Genomic DNA, 23,681 nt, shown 5'->3' on the forward strand with positions numbered 1-23,681 from the left:
GAAATTGACAAATATTCTTCTAGCCTTTAAGATCATTCTCCTCCAGTCGCATACTCCCCCTTCTTGATCTTTTCACTAAGCGCCTCGTCCGAATTAAAGTAGACGGCAAAGTCCCCGCGCTTCTCCAGTAACAAATCCAGAACCATGCGTCCAAACACGATCTCGCCAGAAGGATTCAGATGCGTTCTGTCGCCGGGGCCCCAGTTGTAAGAGTCAGCGTTCTGCGCCCCGATTGCGTTGACATAGTCTGTGCTTGCTTTGTTAAGCTCAAGATACTCTGCGCCAACATCTCCAGCAGCAGCGATTGTTTCGGCAGCCCAGTCCTTCAAGTTTTCGACAACTTGTCCACCCGAGAATGTGCGACGTGTTAATGATGTGATGAAAATCTAGTTAAAGCTTAGCTGGAATCGCATTTGAGATGTCAGTTGGTCAACCTACTGGTGTCCCTCCGGCTTTCTTAATATCGTTACCAATGTTGATTAGATTAGAATGAAACTCGTCCAACTGCATCACCTTTTGGTCGTTGTGGCCAAACTGGATCGTGACCACGGGTTCAAAGTCACCCTTGGCAGAGCTGATGTCTCGAATGAGTGTATCCCAGCGGCCGCTGAATTTCCAAGACACAGTTGTAGAACCACTGACACCTCTGTTGTCGCCTTCAGTAGGGGCTTTGAGGTATGAGAGGAGTCCGTCGCCCCAACCGCCGTTGACAGCGACTGTGGAATCACCAATGAGGAAGAATCGTGGTGGCTTCGCTGCCCTCGATGTAGGGCTTGAGTGGACGAGGCCACAAGACAAAGCCAAGACGACTGTAGAAAGAAGCTTCATGTTGGCAGAGCTATATATAGCCTTGATCTGGTGTCGAGCTTAGATGTTTTTGGATGCTGGAACTGTAATGAACTTGGAGATCCTGTTCAGGAACAAGGTCGACCTTATGGCCATTGCCATGATTTAAGTATGCAAGTCATTATACGCGCAACAATCATAAGCACAGACAGACTGTGGACGAATGTAGAAAGTCGGAGCGTCACATTTCTCGAATTGATGCAAGATCATCCTTGCGGGGTTGTCAAAGAAGTCGAACAAGGGTGGTCTCGGGTCAATGATACCACGAAACGATGGCTGCATGTATTCGAAGAGAGGAAGCCAAAGTAACAGCCTAAACTGCAGCCAAATTGATCGCTCTTGGCTGCGAGTCCCCAACAGGCCTTGTTGCGTGTCTTCACAATCTTTCAGCACATGGAGGGCTGGTGCTGACTAGTTCTTATCTCGGTTAGAGTGAACCTTGACTCGTGTGTTGCCAGGTGGGTAGCAAAAAAATAGGGACTTGAAGCAGCTTAGATTAAATAATTAGACCACTTTTAGGCTATATCAGCACTAAAAACGATCTAACATTTATGTCGACCACTAAATCAGTATCGGTTTTTATGTAACCCGCTTGGTTGCTTCCTTGTAGCCGATCGGTATCCAGACTGGTTCTCAACTGGTTCTCGGCATTGAAAATGCGGGGACGGCTCATTTGTCCATGGCATCGGGTTGTTGATTACCACTGGCCATATTCGTCACAATCATCCATTACACTTTACATTGTAGCTCACTCCCACCGACTAGGTGTGAATAAACCATTCAAGCCCAATATGGAGAGACCTTCATCACAATTCACTCAATTTGAAGTATTCTATTCAACACAGTCCTTCTTAACACTTAAAGACGCCCACTGTCTTCCCCAAGAAGATGTCGACTTCTTGAGACATAACAGATGCTTTCATCTTCCATCGCGAAGCATCCAAGAAGAATTCATCTACCAATATTTCCTGTACCTACACCCGTACTACCCTCTCATCAATGAAAAAGACTTTTGGGATATGTATCTCGACCGAGATACCGCTAGTGCGACAAAGAAGACAATGCCGCTACTTGTGTTTCAAGCCATGTTATTCTCAGCATCTTCGGTTAGCCTACTCAATGAAACGACTTGGCTTACGGATAGCTGATGGGTGATGCAGTTTGTTTCTTCAGCCGTACTTAAAAATGCAGGGTACACAAACGTCAAAGTCGCGAGGAGTATCTTCTACCGGCGGGCAAAGGTATGTACACCACCAAGGGTTCCATGCTCAAGCTGACAATATCACCCACTGAAGCTACTCTTTGATCTCGGAGTGGAAACTGACGCGTTTACTAAAGCCCAAGCAGCTCTCCTTCTCACCTTTCAATTCTCATCCGTCGAACCACATGCCGGAAGCACCTGGCTTGCAATCGGCATACAAAACGCGATAGTCGCCCAAGCGCACAACTTCCAGGCTCCAGGTGCTAGTGCGGAGCATAAGAAGAAAAGAAAAATGCTCTGGTGGTCGTTGTTCTGGAGGGACAGAGTAGTCACCCTGGGGCTGCGCAAGCCGCTTCAGATCACATCTTCCAGTTTCAATACTGACATTGAGCCTGTCACCGCACATGATCTTGCAGACGAACTGGATTCCTCTTCCGTTTACGACTGTCGCACCAAGAGACACCTAGCAGATGTCCTCACTTTCCAATGCCGTCTGGCTATCATCCTGACAGAGACGTTGTCCATATGTTATGGCCCTAACGCTTTCGACTTGACATACTCACTTGATAACTTTGACAGAACTTTGGCGAGGATACGAACGGCTCAGACAGACCTGGATAAATGGAGAAATGAAGCCGAGCAGGTCGTGAAGCCGTTTCTGAGTAGGCCAGATGTACATCGCTCCACTACCCTCATTTCGAGTGTGATATACATATATGCCTAGTGAGTACTCCAAACCGAGCTGCAATTGAGATACTAATTTTTACTTAGTGCTGCTCAAATAGCGTTGGGAAATCACGAAGCGATGATGATCGAACAGCGACAGAAAGGCGTGTCAATACTTGACGACTCTGTGCTACGAGGCATCGGCAAAGGCATCAATAGCGCAACCACTGAGACAACAAAATTGGTCAGATTCATCGTCCAAGAGGGACTAACTCAGCATCTACCAATTTCAGCGTAAGTAGGAACTATTTCTCATATGAATGACAACTGAACATGATCGCAGGATTGCATACATTGCCTTTCCCCTCATGCTCAGCTCTCTCGATGAGATAATGTCACCACGAGATCGTGGAAGCGGCCATGAGGAAGTGTTAACGAAATATCATGCTCAAGCTATGCACTTGTGTAGTCAACGCTTTGAAGGTGCTGTGGATATTAGTAGGATGATTACACAAATCGTTCAGTCAACACCACTGCAATTACCACTTCGCTCAAGACCAACCGAGTCTGAGAGCCCCGCGACTGAAGATTCAATGACGCCAAGGGATTTGACAGGATACTGGGATGACTTATTTGTCACGCGCAACTACATGAAACTTCGACTGTCGCTCGACTATGCTCTCATCACCGGAAGGCCACCCAACTCCACTGACATTCCGTCTTGGCTTCTCCGAGGCTCTGCGATCAAGCTATTCTCAGCTAGCCCAATGCACAGGCTTTCTGCTATTACACTCCATCGGCCACGGAAGCGAAGGGCTTCCGAAGGTGTCACTGACACGCCGGCAGTGATGGAACTTGGCGAACAGGCGATGGCATCTAGGACAGACACAAGTGTTGGTGGAACAGCGCAGTACCAGATGGCTGTTCAGAATCAAGGACCCTGTACAATTTCACGGCCCTTCTTTGACTACGATACCATTTGGGCAGCGAGCCTGTTTGAAGAGATAGCGGATGAGATCTGGTCATGATAAAAATTGATGCACATTATATTCCGTAAAATTTGCTTTTGCCATGCAAGTCATCCGCCATCTGGAAATGTTGCGGGAACCACGATACCACTGTAGCTACAAGTCACCAAGATACCAGTTCATCGCCGGTTTAGAACGGTACAATTAGATATAAACTGGTGCTAGTAGACGCATATAGCTCACATCTTAGTATTTCCAGTGTGTTCACAATTCATGAGCTGAAAGACGGTTTTGGGCGAGAAAAAAAAAGGTAATTGATATTCTAAAATCCAACAGGACAAGGCCAGCCAGCGCCTTGGGTAACCTCGCGCTGTCTTCAGCTCCATTTGGTAGTTGGTACAGCTTTAATGGCAATATTGCCATTCGCTTCCCTGCGTCAAGAGTCATAGAAAGTAGGGCACAAAAGCAACCTTATTCTCGCACAACAGAAGCTCCATATTGTGGTCCTGAAATATCCAGTTCAGCGGCCTACTGCAGGTGTCTGCAATTCATCTTACTTCCGTGTGCAAGATGGAATAAAACACGTTTTAACGCTATATAACACTATTGTGTTGATGGGAGTTTAATTCCGATTGAAGCTTGGAACACGAATCTGGCATTAGAAACATTGTTTCTATATATATATGTATCATCTCTTCACAGAACGCAGTCAATGGGGAGAAGCAAGCTTTTTTCTCGGGAACACAGAAAGATTATATTACCACATCCTAGCCTAACATTTAACCTGAAGTACAAAAAGCTAGACTACATGTTTTAATAACGATAGTAGTAGTAGCCTGTGCCCATTTCCTCAAGTCGACCGTCGCCCTACAACTCCATTTGCGGGCAGTCTAGGCAAATGTGTTGGGCCCATTAGTGAAGGGTACGTCCAGAGAAGGGTATTGCAGTACTCACCAAGATACATGGAGTGTTGACGTTCAAATTTCCTGCTTTCGCCACCCTAGTTGTAGGAACATTGACGTTCGCACTCAGTCAGTCTGGATCTCGAAATTTTGTGATAGCCTGGTTCGGTAGTCTACTTCATGTGTCGGCCGTTCAAAGGAATCGCTCAAAGTACAGTACTTTTTGAACTTCCAATCCCCCACATGGAGATGCCCCGTGTCGTTGATAATGCTATCATACTCCTGTGCAACACCAATGTTGAAATCAGCGCGCAGGATCGGTGAGGTTCCGTTCAGCAGGGTCTCGACGGCGTCAACCTCTTGTGGGTCTATCATAGTCAATTGAACGTCTTGATGAAGTTTGTGAACTGGCCCATTGAAAGGACAGTCCTGGTTCAGCACCTTGAAGGCTTTATGCCATGCAATCTCCCGATGAATTTGTCGCTGAAACTGATCCGTGAAGTAGTCTTGATAAGAGCCTGCCTGTAGGACCAGTGTGTAGGCATCGGCGGGAATACCAACTTCGGTCACAGCGAGTGCATCTAGTAGCCATTGGGTAATTCTGCGTCTTGGCTCGTGCGAAAATGGCCTCAGCCTTTCAGGTTGATCATCGGGAAATTGAAAGTGGTTTGCTACGCAGGAAGGAGATGCGAGGGTGGCGTTTACACAACCCATCAGGTTGACGCGGCGTTCGATTCGTAGGTGAGGATTCTCTCGGTAAAAGGGGGCCAGTCCCTGAGCATGAGCAGACGGCTGGTTAACGGATGGCAGGTCTTCATGGAGGATGAGACTTCGAATGTCGAACCGTTGTTTTGGGGAGAGACGTGACTCAAGAAATCGGATGGCGTTGGCGACAGCTGAGAACCGGATCTTTTCCCGGCAGCGAACACTGGAGACGACGGGATGATGTCGATGGGCTCTGTGAACAGCACTCAGATAATCACCATCGTCTGCGCTGCAACAGGGCCTTGCTTCATGCCACACGCTAGGCAAGTGCCAGATATCGCCAATTGCCAAGAGTTTCATTGCGTGTTTGACTTTGACTGGCGAGGGAATTTCCCAGTGTTCGAACCGCAAGTTCAAAAACTTATCTGGAGGAAAGCTCCAGATCCAATGTGGGAAAGTTTCATAGATTTGCTGGTTGAAAATAGTAGGTTTGTGCGTCGCCATAAGTTGCAAGGCGAACGACAACGATCCTTCAGCCTCCCAGAAGCCTTTGGATCACCAAAATGAAGTGTCCGCCAGGGGCGGGCCATTGAACCGGGAAAAGCCGCGGTAGTAGTTGGACGATAAGTACCAAATATTGGCCTTGGAGGCAAGAACATTCTGTGTCTCGTAGCACATGTAAGACCTCATCATGTAGATAAAGTCGGGGTCCGGATCGGCCTCGTCATCTAAATACGAAAGGTCTCGGTTGGAAGGCGGTCCGTGCCTGAGGCGCCTGTTTTCATTCTCATACATTGGCAGAGTAAAATCAAGTCGCGAGCTGAAGTTTGGAAACTTTAAGGCGAGCTGAGTTCGTACTTCTGGAGTCATGGCACCCGAATGTGCTAGAAGAAGTGTTAATTCCGACTTGAGAAGATGGTATGTAGAAGAGACAATATTGAAGCATCCAGCCAGGTCATTCAATTCGGGCCTATAGAGAGTCTTGAATGAATGGGATTGACGAGCAGGGGAAGATGTTTTGCCTCGCCAGCGATGTCGCGACAGGTGTAGAGAAGGGAGAGATTGATGGGGCGATTGTCAACAGTCTTGAGTGTGTCTGATTCGGCATCATGAACATATCCACCATCGACTTCAAAGTAGTGACGGTAAACCCTGTCGCGTAGCTCGCCGGGGAGGCTGAAAAAGGTGATGGCCATGGTAGTGGGTTGAGTTGATGTCGACTGTTGGGTGTTGGGTGTTGGTGGACGAGGGAAGTTTGGAAGTGCCACAAGAAGATGAATCGTGAATTCTTATAACTGACAGAAAACTTAAATCATCAAGATTATGGAACAGTATTTGACCTGGACTACCCTATACTTTTACTTCTCGTGGCTCTGCTTATCATTCTTATCGAAGGTCTCTCATTGGGTTTCGACTGTGAAACGTGACCTGTCAAAAAGAGAGTTTCAATCATGTCGCTATCCACAGAAACACCTCAAACGATCCTGTCAACAAATTCTCTCTAATGGAAGAAGCAAGATGCCTCTATCAGATGAGAAAGATTGCCGGTGGGCATGGATTGTTTGCTATTGAACCCATCAAAGCAGGCACGCGCATCATCCACGAGAAAGCCCTCTTGACTATATCGCAAGCTGAAACAAGGGCAAACGCTGAGTACAGATGCGTCATTGAACAAGCATCACGGTTGAGTACCGATCAAAAGACAAAGCTCTTCAGTTTATACCATAACCCCAAGAAGCTCACAGAGTTTTCGTTTCTTAAAGGCCAGCTATGTCCCGGAACCGATATGGACTGCAGTCTTGTTCTGGCAAAGTTTTACACCAACGCTGCAAGCATCACTGCCGGGGGGCTTGAATGTGGCCTCTTTACCGAGTTCTGCCGAATGAATCACTCATGCACGCCCAACATATGCTGGGTCTACGACGAGCCATCGGCCATGATGGAAGTTTACGCCGTGAGAGATATCAGCCAAGATGAGGAGATTTACAATTCATACATCGAAGTCGCTTGTTCTCGTCAAGCAAGGATCAAAGAGCTGTCCAACTGGGGATTCCATTGCAGTTGTTTCGCATGTGAGGGACCTGATGCCGCACAACACGACGAGCGAAGGCGTAGAATTGGACAGATCAGAGGTATTCTGGACATTTACCAAGATACCAAAACCGATAACGACAAGCCCAGATTTTCTGAGGTCCCAAAGACAGACTTGGAAGCGTTGAAACTCAGCCAGGAAAATGCATCACTACTTCAACAAGAAGGGTTGACTGAGCAGCTGGGTGTGTCATATGGCTTGTGCGCAAAGTTTGCCAAGGGAGCAGCACTTAATAATCTCGCAAATGAATACGAGGAGAAGGAATTTGACATACTGGTGATAACCACTGGGGAGTACATAGAATAAATCGGACATAAAACTATGGAAACGTACAGCCCTGTACTCGAGAACACGGTTGACCACTCTAAAGAATTGAAGGAGACAAGGCACAATGTGCGTATGTGAACAACCGAAACCTTAAATGACAAGACAAAGCCCTAACCCAGCCATGCCCGTCAATTGCCCTCACTCCCATAGTCCAACTCATACTCATAGATATTATCAGGCGTAACCTCATTTGAAGCAAACACTGAGTCCACACGAACGACTGCACTACCACCCCCAGTACAAGACAGAGAGATGGTGATAGGGGCCCTATCTAGATCCGCTGTGACAGTGCCGATACCCCTTTGCCATGGCACACTGGATTCCGAGAAGATAATGTCCTCGGTATAAAAGACGTCGATACCGGCAGTTCCGAAGATTTCACAAGATCCAGTTCTAGAAGTACCCGTGATCAAGTAATAGAACTGGATTGTATAAGTCGTAAACATTTCCAGGCCAGTCACATATTGCTCAATAGAAGACGAGAACTTGTCTCGCTTATGGCGATTGTCTGTCCCACCCGACACGGAAAGTATAACGCAACCGTTGTCTATGCTGCCATCATCTTTGTAGCATCTTTCGTTATCGAGCATAGCTTCCCCCGCAGTAGTCCACCCTTCAATGGAGCCAGGCGAGTTAGGGTCTGAGCCAGCAAATCTGCCGTTGCGTGTAATACTGCGAGCGACAAGCGCTGGTTCCTGAGTAGTGGTAGTTGTCTCGGCACTGGTGCTAGTAGCTTCCATCGTCGTGGATTCCAGCGGTGTTATAAGAGTGGTAGAAGAATCCAGCTCGCTTCCCTCGGACATAGTGCTCTCAGCATCGCCTGACGAGGCTGTAATTGTGGATTCCGCGAGAGTAGTAGATGAGGGGATATCTACAGTTGCAAATGTAGTGGAGGTGACTGGATCCGAAAAGCCTTCAGAAGTAGAAACATCCTCAGAGCTGGAGATGGGGTTCCGGTCTTCTGTAGATACGGGGGTCTTATCTTCGAATGAGGTAGCAGAGAGGACTATGTCGGTGTTGGAAGGCACGTCAGGGTCTTTTAGGGTAGATGATGGACGGGAAGTCTGGTTACTCCAGGATCTAGTAGACACGACCGATAGAGTAGGAAACGCGATGCCGCCTCCATCTGATGTCCTCCCGATGGTGGGATCATCTGTATTGTATGGACCATTGCTTTCGCTTATCACCGGGACTTCCGTTTCGGGACCGGTTGAGGCGTTGGGCTCGGTGGAAGGACTGATTGTGACATCTCCACCGTCGGACTGTGTAAAACCATTGGTCGTGGTGTCTGGGCCATCAATCTTATCGTCGATGCATCGTTCAACTACGGAGGTTGTAAGCAGTGGTAAATATGTATAAAGATATAGAAAGATACTCACCGCCATAGACAGTTAGCGTGACAAGAACGCATCCAGATGGTCTCGAGTTGTATGTAATGTAGACTTGGCCATCCGAAAGGGTTTGACAGAAAGAAGCTTTTCCGCCTGGTAAAGAGGGATTTGAGAACGCGAGGACACCACCTTCACTACTGAAGGTAGTAGTTATGGCGCTTGCACCAAGTGAGGAGGAGGAATGAAGCTCCTGGAAACCCTCTCCTGAGTACGAGATAGGAAAGTCTCCTTCAAATAGGCGACCTTGTCCAAGGGTGAAGACAGTAGCGAAGGTGCAGACATCGGGATGGCCTTGACCGACGAAGCCCCCAACGTCACGCTTCGTGAGTTCACCAGAAGGTGTGACAAGGAAAATGACACGCTGGCCAGTCGGTACAAGGGTGGGCGGCTCTGCAGTAGTGTCAGTAGGCGATGAGGGTTGCTTAGTATCTGTGGCAGAAACTGTTGTGGCCACTTCGTCTGCTGTAGTCAAGAGCGGGAGACTCGCTGAGCCCGAGGATAAAGATTCCGACCCTTCTATCGTGGAAGAACCGCTTTCTGAGTAATTCGTGCCAAAGGACACCGGAACAAGGTATGTCGACTCGTAGGTGATGCAGTAAGTTGCGTGATTCAGGTTCGCAACCTCAACATCCAGGATATCAGAGGGAGAGGCAAAGACGCTTCCGAGCAACGCGAGCGCTGCGAACTGGGACTTCATTTTTGCGCAAAAACGTAATAGAATGTTACAGCAGGAGACATCTTATCAGGTTCGGATAGTGACCTGATGTTAAACGTCTTGAGTCCAAAGTGTTTGTAATCTAGATATGCAAAGTGTTGGTGGCGGTTACGCGAGGCTTGCAGTTGAAATGACAAGACTACCCGTCCGACACCATTAACTGGCTACAAAGGCCGAAATATCTTCCATTGACTCACTTCGACTTGAGGTTGAGACAATTGTCTCTGTTGGTAGACAGGACTTCGCACAGGCTGCACTCTTGGTTACCGTAATAAGTCATTCTGACAGACGAGGAGGGACGATACAGAGATGCGCAATCATATATGAATTGCAATCTTGAGCAGAATGTCAGATTTTCTTGTTGGAAGCGTCTGCACATTTACTCGTTTGCTCTTGTCGGTATCCTGGATTGCTAACGTTATGTAATCCCTTGCATGTTGCTCACTACCAACTGTGCTTGTCAGCCAGCCACAACTCAATCGCCGAATTCCCAGGTTGGATCGGCAGACATTTGTTTCACCTGGCCGTAAAGCAAGGGGTCTGTTGTAATTTCCGCCCTAATGCCAATGGACGGTTCCGAAAGCTTTCCCATCGACCAGACTCTCATTTTGTAACAGGCACTATGATCATGGGAATTAAAATAAGGGTAAAACACGTTGCATTTTCTCTGATCTTCGGATGTGACATTGTCTTAGTACAAAGTATATTGGAATGCGGATTCGCCATCCGACAAAAAACGGCGTAGCCATTTAACTATTTAACGTTTCTGAGTATCACCCAAACCTGTCTGTCTGGCCGCTAAGAGTGTGTCGCTAGTTGGGAACCATCCATGGAACATGAATAGTTCCATATATACAGAACATTCCTCTAGAAGACGTTTCCTTTTGTCTGTTTCATCTCCGACACCTTTAAGTTTCTGATAAGCGCAACCCAAACAAACGACAAAGCCATAATCGCTGTTCCGGCGGCTAACATCCTCGTTTGAGCATATCCATACGCTTTCTGAATGCCGATACGTTCGGGTGTTCCCTTGGCATAACTCAACTGAGTATCGAGATTACCATAAATAGATACAAGATCGTCAAGTGCACTGGCGGGTAAGTACTTGCGTAAGGCCTTCTCAAACGTGTTTGTCCAGATCGCTCCAGAAATGGTGTAGCCAATACTATCACCTGCTGTACCGGTTACGCTCAGCATCGCCAATGCTGCGGCAACATGTTGATGGTCGACGGCCGCCAAGACTGCGAGTTGCATGCAGATGGTGAAGACACTACCGCCAATTGAAATGAAGATCTGTGTCATAACAAGATAGCCAACATATCCTGTCGGACTTCGGAAGTAGATCATTAGTCCTTGGGCAAAGATGTAAAGTGGCACGCCAATCCAGAGAAGCCATTTAAAGTAGCCAGTCTTCCGGATACTCCATCCGACGAGGAACAAAAGGAACCCAGACACCACATTGAAGGTGTTATTGACATAGCCAGCTTCAGATACTGAGAGATAGTTGACGACTTGAAGGAAAGACGTAAAGTAGTTGTTCCAGCAATAGTACGAAATCTGATACGTCAGATCGAGTAAACATGCGCCTACTAGTGTTCGGTCGGTCAAGAAGTGGAATTTGAGGAACGGAACTGGTGCGATGTATACTTCGTTGATGGCGAAGCCAACAAGGAGGACGAAACCAACTACAATCATAGCAATGATGTAACCCGTTGCCCAGCCGTTGGGGGCTGTCGCTGCGATGGTGAATGGAAGAAGGAACACAACCAAGCCGACTGCGAAGAGAAAGACACCGATAACTTAAGATTTAAAACTTAGCGACGAAATAATTTGCCAAGTGTGATGCACTTACCGTCAAACTCAACAAGGTAGTGCCAGACACTCTCTTTAAAAGTCCGGCCACTGGCCTCCCTTGGGAGAATATTCTTCTTCGCCTTGTGCAAGTTGACTTTGAGAAGAATATACAGAGGAGCACAAATGACTGGTGTCAGGAAAGCAAAGGTACCGAAGCCCCAAGGCCAGCCAATGTCGTTAAGCATTTCCTGGGAAGCGTACGATCCTGCGAATGCAGAGATCATATATGGAGAGGATGTGAATGCGTAGGCTAGGGCTCGATTTTTGAGGTTGGTCGCGTCGGCGGTTATGACATCGATGCTGTAGATTAAGCCTGTGAAACCAACTTGATAGAAGACCTATCATTTCGATTAGTGTTTCTGAGTCATTCAGCAAACAAGTCTTTGCCACATACATTGGCAGCACAATAGATGGGAAGGTTTGTGCTGGTGGCCATTAATATGAGACCTAACTCAGCAAAGGCAACCATGAGAAGGTATCCTTCAGCACGTCCCCAAAGATCCAGAAGCTTCGCCAGAGGAATGAAAACAGCAGCAGTCATTGAACTCGCGACGACATCGATGACGTTGAGAAGGGAGTGAGCACCCCATGAACTTGTAACATAGGGTACCAAGTTACCGACAGTTGAGCTCTGGAACGCGTTAAGAAGGTAGACGAACCAGATGCAGATGAAGAGCGAGATGAGAGACTTCTTGGTCCATACAAGTGTGATGGCTTCCATGTTTCTCACACCTTCAGTGACATCCTCAGATGGTAGGTTGTCACCAGCAACAGGGTTTACTCCATCTTCTGGTGACTGTCCGTTCTTTTCTTGGTCCGTGGTAGTTGTCATCTCAGTCGCGTCGACGTCAGAGGTCTTACTAGAGCCAACACGAGGCCGCAAACGATTAAAGACACCCATCGTGAAGTACACAGATACACAAAAAGAGAGTCGAGACAGGCAAGGGCTGCAATGGTATAAACGTCTAAGAAAGAAGGACAGACAAGTTTACACTAAGACCGGGACACGAGCCCTCATAAAGCCCTGTACGTTTCCGACGTCGGTGGATGGCATCACAAAAAAACGCATCAGATAAGATCATGTCTGTCCGTTGGTCCCGATCATTATTGGGTCTTTTGCATTCAACTCGGCAGGATCGGCATTCAAAAGTGGAATCTCTAACCAACAGGTTCCAATTATAAAGCCATTGTCGAACTAGGAGAGGTTCAGCTCACGGTAATACGGCACCGTCGGATCCACTGCATACGTCAATAAGATTATCTAGGGTATTGGCTCAAGCAACCAACTTGATCGAAGGACAGTAAGATACGACAGTTAATCAATCTAATCTAATCTGATCCGATTTTAACAATGCTTGAGAGTGGCCGGAATCGGGCTGTTGGGCATGAAGCTTTGTTATTTGTTAACCCATCACATAACATGACTAGTAAGGGCGATATGAAGGATCTGAAGATAAGCTTGAGTGCGCAGAAGAAGGATTTATCTGTGAAGAGAAAAGGTATTACGTTACAATACCTTTGCAAGAAGTTTAGAAACAGTGTCAGTGCCATGACTTGGGGGTGTCAGTCGACCGAGGACTCTGCTACTATCATCTCGGTACTGATAGCGAGTGGTTGACTCCCGGTATTGAAGATCCCATCAAGGTCTCCAGCTATAACAAGTCTATTGCTTGCACTGTATATTATTAGTCTTTGCTGCAGCAATAACTTCCACGTCTCATGTAACTTAGACGTTAAATAAAAAGAAGGCTGTTATTGAGCTATTCAAGCATCTGTCCCTTTCTCACAGCACTACTAATGTTCGAATTCATGGAAATGTACGGTATTATCTGTCAAACACTTCAATTGCAATAAACACTAGCTAAGTTTCTCCAATAATTTCCAGCCTCCATCTATGTTGAATTGGAGTTGTCAGCACACGACCACGCACCCGCGCCTCCAGTCGCCTTGTAAGCTTTGATGATATCCAGAATCGATCCGTAGGTTCCAGCAACCATCAGCACTGTGCCAGCAGCGATCACAAAAATACTCCAGCCACAAGCTAGCAACCATCTGGGAGATGAACTGCGCTTTTCCCAATTGTCATAGAACCACATGAATCCCATTGCGTGGAATGATAAGAGACTACCCAAAAGAGCTCCGATTAAAGAGACAAGGGCATAAAAGATGGGAATTGCGCTTGCGATGATGTACGCGATGATGGTTACGCAGAACGTGCAGCCTAACCAAGTTGCCCAATGGATCGCCGAGTTGGAGGTGAGGTGCTTAGTGTTTCGTAGGAATCGTACAAGCATGTACTTGGCAGGTAACTGCATCATGTTAGCTTAGGAAATGAATTGAGGGAGATGCTTGTTCTTACATGTGACACCAGGGTAATGCTGACAATCAATCCTGGGATGGCGACGCCATAACTCGCCTTCTTGATGACTACACCAGCGGACCCAAGTGCTGGAGACGACACATAAGAGCCGCAGAAGTAGTACATAACTATGCCAACTGTGACATACAGGGCAGTGACAATCGACTGGCAGATAGCCACGGCTGTGTTGTACTGCTCCGGTTTGCGCATCTCGGCTACGATGGCAAAGAAGCCCGGAGTACCACCATAAGCGGAAACGTATGCACAGACGGCTGATACAGCCTGCACAAAAGTCGGGGTTTTGAAGAGCTCGTAGTCGGAGACCCAGGTACCTTCTTGAGGGGCTGCGTCGGGTCTGTCTTGTACTCCTGTGGCGATAGTAACCATGAGAACTGAGGGCGTTAGTTGACGCGTCATCAGAATCAAGGGAAGAGGCAAACTTACCCGCAATCACAATACTGACAACTCCAACCCATGCTAACCAACTCATCTTGCCCAACGTTCTGATGCTGGATAGTCCAAATCCAAGTATAGCGGCGATACCAATGAAGATTGCTGTGCATGCGCCGTGTGACGACACGGCATTGAGGGCGATGGATAAACTTAACATGCCAGCGCCAGAGACAAAAACCCAGTCTGGGACTGTCAGCAATTTGACTTGTAACGACATTGTCAGTGAGAATAAGTACTTACTCAGCCACATGATGAATCCAAAGAATTCTCCACCAGCCCGACCAAACATCATGGCGCCTGCATCGTCAATAGCATAGACATGTCTGTGACGAAGCTTGAAGACGCCAATAACACAGTCAGACCAGGTCGTGATGAGGCCGATGGCGATAAGACACAAGACACCTGGTATCAAACCGAGAGCGTCAAATGTTGCTGGAATCGAGAGCACACCGAGGCCAATTTGTGTCTTCATCATCAATCCAGCAGTACCGACCAATCCGACCTTCAGATACTGTTAGCTCGTCCAACTCGATGATGATTGGGGGGGGGTCGTACTCACGCTCCGGTAGTCAGGACCCTCGCTGGAGATTTCGCCGAAGACGGCATCATGGCTAGAGTCGTCCTCATAGCCGCCATTCTTCCATTTTGGAGGTGTGTTTCCTAAATCATCTCGACTCTCAGTCGTTGGTTGCGTGTTTTGATCCATGGCTGTTAGTGGTTGAAAAGGGTCGTGAGTTCTCGAGATGGAGGCGGCGGCTCATGTCATGATACGTTATCCCCTTTAAAAACTCTGCTATTCGTGACGTCCAAGCGGGTACTTTTATTTCTCTGTTCCAGCCATTGATAGTTCTTCGCTTACTTGCGGATGCATCCACCGCAACTATTTATAGTGGACTTTGCCATTGATAGTGCTCCACTTGAGTGACTCGAATAGCGGAGTGTTTCCGGTATCTCAACATCCGTTCGAAGAACTGACGATCCCCCGATCAATACTCCGAATTTACCTGACATATCCGATTGAACATCCTAGCGAATCCTCCTGACAACCCTTTCTATTAAGTAATAACTATCACGTTGACCAGTTGATTTCCTGGGGTTTGCCGGATGTGCCCCCACAGTCGAATCTCTATGGTTACAATGTTGCTGGCCTGAAACCTTATTCTTGAGTCTATTACTATGCTGTACTACGTTGGGAATTCATTTACGCGAGGAACAATCTCAATGACACTCTACTTGTGTATATCACTTGTCTACATGAGTCATTGCTGATAGTTTCCAGACTATTATTCCTCTTGACACAATGACATCCCTCATCCTCTGCTATAGCCAGGGCGTACAGGCCACAGACCAATGTATATGAAACATAATCTCATACAGTAACGCACAGTGACTTGGGACAAATATTAAGTAACAAAAAACCGATCCACATCTCAGCACCCCAACCAGGAATCGACTCATAGCGATCCAAATCCGACGATTAGGGAATCTCGTGCGACTATTTCTAGCTTTGGCAGCACTTTTGTTTGCATTCTTGCCTCCCAGATTTCGTGATTAGGGGAATACTGGGACACTCTCTCCGCAAGAGCATCCAAATCTGGGCACGCGACCAAGAGGTCATCAATATCATCTGCCAATGGGCGATAGGCCAGTCTAAAGTGTAAAGACCTAAGATGCCTCACCATTTTGCAACTCTTGAGTATCGCTGATCCCAACTTGGCGGTTCCCAAGTCTAGTAATTGCAAGCGGGACGAGTGCGCTCTGATCATGTTCGCCAACGCTGTATTCATTTCGTCACTTGCAATGTCATCCCTATCGCATTCGATGTATCCCAGCGCTATTTCTTCCAATGGTGCTTTGCTCTGAGCAATGACGTCTATATCGAGGATACGGCATGCGCTTGCCAAACCGGTGTCCAAGAACCTTAGCGCAGTCATGGAAGGCATGATGTCAGCTAGCCAGTCAGAGTCCTCCTCCATGTTTGTAAGCTTCAACATTTGCAGTGTCGAGCCCCACATCTTGCATGCTCGCCCAAGATCGCTTGATTTCACGAGTGTATAATCCAAGACAAGTTCTTGGAGACGAGGGCAGCGAAAGGCAAGTTTTGAAAGTGGACTTTCGCCTGCAGGGTTGTTTCCTCGACCGATGGTCAAGGATGTCAGATTTGACGAGAGGACAGGCAGCATGAGCTGTATAAGCCAGTCACTGAACTCGCCGATAGCCAGTTTGGTCAAATTTTGACCTGTCTCTTTGAAATCAGAATAGACTAAAGGTGCGCTGAGGTTACCTTGTCCGTCTAAATCATCATCATCAAAGGCTTTAGGATCAGGATAAACTTCACAAGCTCTTGTCCTGTATCGTAAGCTCTTGAGCGGTGGACATGCAGCCAGCAAGGAGCCCATGGAGATTATGTACGATTTTGACAGGTAATAAGCGTTGTGTACACTGTCACCCCTCTCGACAAGTACATCGTTGATGCTGGGGCACGAAGACGCGATGTCTTTGAGCAGCTCCATGTTGGTCGCATCGCTGGGGCATACGAGCTCGAGGGACTTGACGTATTTTGCGCGAGAAGGCTCAATTTTCAAACTATAGAGGAACATCCACTGCTGTTGGACGTTCCTGATACCACGAGGATGTGCATAGAGAAACCTCTCGGCCATGGTCATGAGTAACTTGCACGAAGATGAGAGTGCAGCCAATGTGTGTTGTCTATAATGATTGTCTAATTCGTTGACATGGCCGACAATAAGCTGATAAATCTCTGCTGGTAACCATATTCGCGTCTCGCGGGAAGGCTCCAGTCGAGATGTTTGACCTCTCACACCGCGTTTAACTGAAACTAAACTCGGCACGTGTCGTTTGCCACTCTCACGCGAGTGCACGTCACGGAAGTCTTCATCATATTCTGATGGAAGAACTCCTGAAATGTTGTATAGTGATTCGGCCACTTGAGCGACCATCGCTGTGGCGGCTTGAGCTCGGCGCTGGGCATTCTCATCATCCGGCTTTTTGATTGCAACGGTCCGTGCCAATTGGGCGAGCTTGGCTATTCTCGGCTTGACTTGGATGGTGCCTAGCTCAAGCCTTGAGCAGCTCTCAGTAGACCATGAGACTGAGTCCGTTTCTCTAACTTCCATTATTGTGGTGGCAGAGGTTTGAGCTGACTCGTCAAACTGAGACTCCACATCGTATCTAGGTAGGCATGCTGTTAGTATATCACGTGATGTGATCTACTCTAAGTCAATTCAGCACTGATTTCAACGTGATCTTTATAAGTGTTTCCACAACGGAATGAGCTTCAACGCATGCAATTCACAACAGGCAAATTACATTGTGTATACCACTCATCTGCTACCTGTAGAAGTCAATCAAAACAATTATCGTATACTAATTATATATTATGATACTACAATCCTCGCGCGCAAACGTGATTATGGCGATAAGTTGGCCATTTTAGCAGCGGCTGTAGGTTAGGTGACAGGGCCAAACAGTCAGCAACCGGGTTATTCACGATGGGATTGATCAATTGTCGAATTCTACTTTTTTTTTTTGGAACTGTTTCTCTAGTGATTCGAATGGACGGGACGTCGTTGGCATCGTCTCTGACCTGTATTCACTCAATCCATTTTCTGTGGCCCAAGATCAAGTCTTGATGACACCACCATTACTTCACGTCAGCTACCCTTTGTGATCAATGTTTCAGTGGTAACGCAGATTAACGGATCAATTTTCATCTCAATCACTGCCGAGTCTAATCCCTGGACTGTGAAAAATGCGCCTCACTGTCTAACGCCACAGGCTAAACAGTATCCCTGTCATCCATCATCTCGGTGTCCGTGGACACCGGCAAAGTTTGGCCAAGCTCCTGTACGTCATGCCGCTAAAAGCCACTCCAATCTGTCAGCGCCCGTTGAGTCAGCGCTGTATCGACTACGCCAAGGTGTGTGTGTGCTTTAGCCCAGGCATGTTAGTGAGGTGCATCAGTCCGGGATGCGGACAGTCCGTACAACCGTAGTGATCCACTTTCTCGGTCCCCCGATGCCGTATTTCTCGATTAAGAATGGAATATCCTTGTCTTAGTTAATGCTACTACCGGCAATTGGAGGGCGCGGAGATCCGGAGAGGCGTAGCTCTTGATCTTATTCACTTGTTTAAATAACTTGCATCTGCTGAAAGACTGTTGTTCTGATATCCCAAGTTTGACCCTGAAACATCAACACCTGCTCTCATCATTTCTCGACCATCCCACGACTCTTGTCACGAAACATATAAGATTTAGAGGAACGAATACATTATTTGTTAGAGTATCAACAAACTCACCATGACACAACACAGGGAACACCAACCTTCTAGTTCCTCAACGACACTTCAAGACACACACAACACCGACAACACTTCAGACCACGACTACGACGCCGAAATCCACCAACTAGCTCGAAGAATAACAAGCCAATCCGCGACATCTGGCCACGCTCCTCTATTCCCCCTTGGCGAAAACACCTCCCTCGATCCCGAAAGCTCCCATTTCAATCCCAAGAAATGGGCGAAAGCGTTTCTCAAGACACGCACTGCTGCAGCAGACGGAAACACGCCCCGAACAGCAGGCATCGCCTTCAAGAACCTCGATGCATTCGGATTCGGCCAAGCGACAGACTTTCAAAATACTTTGGTCAACATCTTTCTCAACGCTACTAGCATTGTGAGAAAGATTGGTGGGTACAAGGGTCAGCGCATCGACATTCTCCGAAACCTTGATGGTCTTGTTGAGGCGGGCGAGATGCTTTGCGTCTTGGGTCCTCCTGGCTCTGGATGCTCTACCCTTCTTCGCAGTATCTCTGGCGAAACACACGGCTTCCATCTCGGCGACGACACTGTCCTCAATTACCAGGGCATCCGACCGGAGCAGATGAAGAAGGCCTACCGAGGTGAAGCCATCTACACTGCTGAAGTCGATCACCACTTTCCTCATCTGACCGTCGGCGACACCCTCTACTTCGCCGCTCGTTGTCGCTGCCCACCAATAGACAAGCTTCCCCACGGTGTCACTGCACGAGAGTATGCCGAGCATTTGCGCGATGTCATCATGGCCATGTTCGGCATCTCACATACCAAGAACACAAGGGTCGGCAACGACTTCGTGCGCGGTGTGAGCGGCGGTGAACGCAAGAGAGTCACAATCGCAGAGGCAGCTCTTGGTTATTCACCTTTGCAGTGCTGGGACAACAGTACCCGAGGCCTTGATAGCGCCAATGCCGTCGAGTTCTGTCGAGTCCTCCGCACACAAGCTGATGTCCTCGGCATTTCATCCTGCGTCGCTATCTACCAAGCGCCGCAAAGCGCTTACGATCTTTTCGATAAGGTTGTCGTTCTGTATGAGGGCCGCCAGATCTTCTTTGGAAGAACAGGCGACGCGCAGGCCTACTTTGAGAACTTGGGCTTTGTTTGTCCAGAGCAACAGACCACCGCCGACTTTTTGACATCAATGACCAACCCCGGCGAGAGAATCGTTCGTCCTGGCGCCAATCCTCCTCGTACCTCTGACGAATTCGCTCTTGCATGGAAGAACAGCCAGGATCGATCCAGACTCATTGACGAGATAGACTACTACGTGGAACAACACCCATTCGACGGACCAGATCTGCAACGCTTCTCCGAATCACGAAGACTCGACCAAGCCCGCGTCCAACGAGAGAAGTCCCCCTTCAACCTCTCCTTCTGGCAACAATACACCATTAATCTCTGGCGAAGCGTCAAGATGCTTCTCGGCGACCCAAGCATCACCCTCACTATGCTCATCACCAACATCTTCCAAGCTCTGATCGTGTCCAGCATTTTCTACAACTTGCCACACAACACAACCAGTTTCTTCCGCCGAACAACCCTCCTCTTCTTCATCGTCCTCATGAATGCCTTCAGCAGCGTTCTCGAGATCATGACTCTTTATGAGAAGAGAAAGGTTGTGGAGAAACAGTCTCGCTATGCATTTTACCATCCTAGTGCTGAGTCATTGGCAGCTATCGTCACTGATCTTCCTTACAAGGTGATCAACGCGATTTTGATGAACACTACGTTATACTTCATGTGTAATCTGCGTCGCGAGCCTGGTCCCTACTTCGCCTTTTTGCTCTTTTCGTTTACGCTCACGATGTGCATGTCGATGATGTTTCGCTTCATTGGCTCCGCGACCAAGTCCATCTCCCAAGCATTGGCGCCCGCGTGTGTTATCTTGCTTGGTTTGGTCTTGTACTCTGGGTACGCTATCCCAACAGAATATATGCAAGGCTGGTTAGCCTGGATCCGATGGATCAACCCTGTTTTCTATGGTCTCGAGAGCGTGTTTTTGGTCGAGTTTCACGGTCAAGAGTACTCGTGTTCTAGCTTTGTTCCAAGCGGCGCTGGTTACGAGAACTTGAACTCTGGTGAACAAGTTTGCAACATCGCTGGGTCTATTCCTGGACAATCTTTTGTCAGAGGTGAGGATTACCTGCGCACTTCATTTGGCTTTGTCAATAGCCATCGATGGAGGAACTTTGGTATTCTCATTGTGTGGGCTCTTTTCTACATGGCTCTCCACCTTTTGACAACCGAGTACGTGGCTTCTGAGCGCTCCAAAGGTGAAGTCCTGGTCTTCCTTCGTGAGTCGATGCACAAGGTCTCCGGCAAGCGTGCTACCGATGAAGAGTCAGGTTCCAGTCTGCCCGTCGGAAAGCAAGAGGCTGCTGGCAACTCGAGCGAGAAGGTCGAGGTTGAAAGACAAACATCTGTCTTTCACTGGAACGATGTCTGCTATGATATCAAGGTCAAGGGCGAGGAGCGCAGGATTTTGGATCACGTCGATGGTTGGGTCAAGCCCGGTACATTGACTGCTCTCATGGTACGTTTCTTTGTTCTTTTGTTTTCACTCTGATAGCTAACTTATTCTTAGGGTGTTTCGGGTGCCGGCAAAACCACCCTCCTCGATGTCCTTGCCAGTCGCGTCACGATGGGCGTTGTTTCTGGTGAGATGCTTGTCAACGGTCACCAACGCGACTCTTCCTTCCAACGGAAGACCGGATACGTCACTCAACAGGACTTGCACCAGGCTAGCTCGACGGTACGAGAAGCTCTACGATTCAGCGCTATCCTTCGACAGCCGGCCAAGTACAGCAAGCAGGAACGCATTGACTACGTCGACACTGTCATTTCGCTCCTTGGAATGGATGCTTATGCTGATGCCATCATCGGTGTTCCTGGTGAAGGACTCAACGTTGAACAACGCAAGAGACTCACCATCGGAGTGGAACTTGTCGCCCGACCGCAACTCCTTCTCTTCCTCGACGAACCCACTTCTGGTCTTGACAGTCAGACTTCATGGTCTATTTGTGATCTAATGGAGACATTGACCAAGAGCGGCCAGGCCATCTTGTGTACCATTCACCAACCATCCGCCATGCTGTTTCAACGGTTCGACAGACTTCTTCTACTTGCCAAGGGAGGTAAGACCGTCTACTTCGGCGAGGTTGGACACAATTCGCAGGTCTTGATGGACTACTTCACCCGCAACGGAGGACCGTCTTTGCCTCCCAAGGCCAACCCTGCTGAACACATGCTTCACGTCATCGGAGCTGCCCCAGGTGCCCAGACTGACGTCGATTGGCCTGCCATTTGGAGGAAGTCTCCCGAGTATGAGTCTGTGCAGAGAGAGCTTCAATCGCTCAAGTCTGAGAGCTCGTCGGGTCAGACACAAACTTCAGCTGGTGATGCCTCTGAGTACAAGGAGTTTGCTTCTTCATACACCACTCAACTATGGGAAGTGACCAAGCGACTTTTCCAAGGGTACTGGAGGAATCCTCAGTACATGTACTCCAAGGTTCTTCTTTCTGTCGGCGCTGTAAGTCACTGTCTCTACTCAGTATACCTCGAATCACACTAATATTTCTGCAGGCTCTTTTCATCGGACTCTCTGTCATGGACAGCAGCAACACCATTCGGGGGCTCCAGAACCAGATGTTCGGCGTCTTCCTCTTCTTGACCATCTTCTCTCAGGTAGCTGAACAGATGATGCCAGTCTTTGTAGAGCAGCGAACTTTGTTCGAAGCTCGTGAGCGTCCTTCCAAGACATACTCATGGCAATCTTTCATGTTTGCCAACATCACTGTCGAAGTTGCTTGGAACTCGGTAAGTCATTCTCAGTCTTTATCATCGTCCATGCTCTTTACTAACATCTTGCAGTTCATCGGTGTCTTTTCCTTCATCGTTTGGTACTATCCCATTGGTCTCTACCGCAACGCCGAGTGGACGAACCAGGTTGACTCACGTGGAATCACCATCTTTCTCCATGTCTGGATGTTCTTCCTCCTCGCCTCGACATTCACGCACATGATCATCGCCGGCCTTCCCGATTCCGACACCGCAGCGGGTATCCTCAACCTGATCTTCATCATGATGTTTGCCTTTTGCGGTGTCCTCGCCGGCCCGAATGTGCTTCCTCGTTTCTGGATCTTCATGTACCGCGTCAACCCATTTACCTATGTGGTGGAAGGCTTCCTCGGTACAACACTCGCGAATGCGCCCGTCACTTGTGCGGCGAACGAGATTTTGGACTTTAAGCCCACCAACGGATCGACTTGTAGCGAGTTTCTCTCTGCTTACATCACTGAGCATGGCGGGTATCTTCACGGTGGAAGTGGGAGCAGCACTACTGAGTGTCACTACTGTCCTATGGCCAACACCAACTCTTTCCTCAAGTTGATCAACATCAACTTTGACAACCGCTGGAGAGACTTTGGACTTCTTTGGGCTTATGTCTTATTCAATTGCGCTGCTGCTGTTGCTATTTACTGGTTGGTTCGGGTTCCTAAGAAGAGCAAGAGCAAGAAGGCGTAGACGGGTTTGGACATTATGTATTCGATCTTTCATCATTGTGTTTTATTTCTCGTATATGTTTTATCTGTTACCATTTAGATATTATTAGATATAGATACATAGAATTAATGTCTTGGTATTTTCACATCTGCTGTTGATCTTCTGTGACAGTACTGTTATGAGCACCTCTTTTCTAAAACAGAAGTAACAAGTCGCTAGCTAATACATAGAGGTAGATGTATAGCGAAGTTCAGATACTTTCCCAACATCTACGTGCACATCAAATCTCCGAACAAAAGTTCGTGTACAACATGAGAGGTTCTTTCTCCTCTGACATACTGGTCAACATTCCTAAAAA

The 23,681-nt window shown here is 47.9% G+C and overlaps 10 protein-coding genes across 10 annotated transcripts; 4 read left to right on the top strand and 6 right to left on the bottom strand.

Annotated features, from left to right (window-relative positions):
* Nucleotides 1-32: 32 nt before the first annotated feature.
* FGSG_11280 (uncharacterized protein) lies at nt 33-828 on the bottom strand (the record flags this gene model as incomplete). The annotated part of the gene is made up of 2 exons (XM_011327664.1): nt 33-386; nt 439-828. 2 exons carry the CDS (start codon nt 826-828, stop codon nt 33-35), a joined length of 744 nt encoding a protein of 247 aa, XP_011325966.1.
* Nucleotides 829-2,339: 1,511 nt separating this feature from the next.
* On the top strand, nt 2,340-3,741 carry FGSG_11279 (uncharacterized protein; the record flags this gene model as incomplete). Its single annotated transcript, XM_011327665.1, has 3 exons — nt 2,340-2,770; nt 2,819-3,007; nt 3,057-3,741. The coding sequence occupies 3 exons, from the start codon at nt 2,340-2,342 to the stop codon at nt 3,739-3,741; spliced, it is 1,305 nt and encodes a 434-aa protein (XP_011325967.1).
* A 968-nt stretch (nt 3,742-4,709) lies between these two features.
* On the bottom strand, nt 4,710-5,792 carry FGSG_11278 (uncharacterized protein; the record flags this gene model as incomplete). Its single annotated transcript, XM_011327666.1, has 1 exon — nt 4,710-5,792. The coding sequence occupies one exon, from the start codon at nt 5,790-5,792 to the stop codon at nt 4,710-4,712; it is 1,083 nt and encodes a 360-aa protein (XP_011325968.1).
* Nucleotides 5,793-6,792: 1,000 nt separating this feature from the next.
* Nucleotides 6,793-7,686, top strand: FGSG_11277 (uncharacterized protein; the record flags this gene model as incomplete). The annotated part of the gene is made up of 1 exon (XM_011327667.1): nt 6,793-7,686. The coding sequence occupies one exon, from the start codon at nt 6,793-6,795 to the stop codon at nt 7,684-7,686; it is 894 nt and encodes a 297-aa protein (XP_011325969.1).
* Nucleotides 7,687-7,835: 149 nt separating this feature from the next.
* FGSG_11276 (uncharacterized protein) lies at nt 7,836-9,795 on the bottom strand (the record flags this gene model as incomplete). The annotated part of the gene is made up of 2 exons (XM_011327668.1): nt 7,836-9,031; nt 9,087-9,795. 2 exons carry the CDS (start codon nt 9,793-9,795, stop codon nt 7,836-7,838), a joined length of 1,905 nt encoding a protein of 634 aa, XP_011325970.1.
* Nucleotides 9,796-10,680: 885 nt separating this feature from the next.
* Nucleotides 10,681-12,568, bottom strand: FGSG_11275 (siderophore iron transporter mirB; the record flags this gene model as incomplete). Its single annotated transcript, XM_011327669.1, has 3 exons — nt 10,681-11,612; nt 11,666-12,005; nt 12,062-12,568. 3 exons carry the CDS (start codon nt 12,566-12,568, stop codon nt 10,681-10,683), a joined length of 1,779 nt encoding a protein of 592 aa, XP_011325971.1.
* A 450-nt stretch (nt 12,569-13,018) lies between these two features.
* Nucleotides 13,019-13,356, top strand: FGSG_13995 (uncharacterized protein; the record flags this gene model as incomplete). The annotated part of the gene is given in 2 exon segments (XM_011327670.1): nt 13,019-13,229; nt 13,235-13,356. Coding segments are annotated over 2 exon segments (333 nt in total).
* Nucleotides 13,357-13,559: 203 nt separating this feature from the next.
* Nucleotides 13,560-15,185, bottom strand: FGSG_11274 (uncharacterized protein; the record flags this gene model as incomplete). Its single annotated transcript, XM_011327671.1, has 5 exons — nt 13,560-13,976; nt 14,027-14,418; nt 14,471-14,668; nt 14,720-14,945; nt 15,039-15,185. 5 exons carry the CDS (start codon nt 15,183-15,185, stop codon nt 13,560-13,562), a joined length of 1,380 nt encoding a protein of 459 aa, XP_011325973.1.
* A 748-nt stretch (nt 15,186-15,933) lies between these two features.
* Nucleotides 15,934-17,616, bottom strand: FGSG_11273 (uncharacterized protein; the record flags this gene model as incomplete). Its single annotated transcript, XM_011327672.1, has 1 exon — nt 15,934-17,616. The coding sequence occupies one exon, from the start codon at nt 17,614-17,616 to the stop codon at nt 15,934-15,936; it is 1,683 nt and encodes a 560-aa protein (XP_011325974.1).
* Nucleotides 17,617-18,800: 1,184 nt separating this feature from the next.
* FGSG_11272 (uncharacterized protein) lies at nt 18,801-23,442 on the top strand (the record flags this gene model as incomplete). The annotated part of the gene is made up of 4 exons (XM_011327673.1): nt 18,801-21,353; nt 21,405-22,349; nt 22,403-22,636; nt 22,691-23,442. The coding sequence occupies 4 exons, from the start codon at nt 18,801-18,803 to the stop codon at nt 23,342-23,344; spliced, it is 4,386 nt and encodes a 1,461-aa protein (XP_011325975.1). The 3' UTR covers nt 23,345-23,442.
* Between the last annotated feature and the right edge of the window lie 239 nt (nt 23,443-23,681).

The sequence above is a fragment of the Fusarium graminearum genome, chromosome 3 (assembly GCF_000240135.3).
Source record: "Fusarium graminearum PH-1 chromosome 3, whole genome shotgun sequence".
Taxonomy (NCBI): Eukaryota; Fungi; Ascomycota; class Sordariomycetes; order Hypocreales; family Nectriaceae; genus Fusarium; species Fusarium graminearum.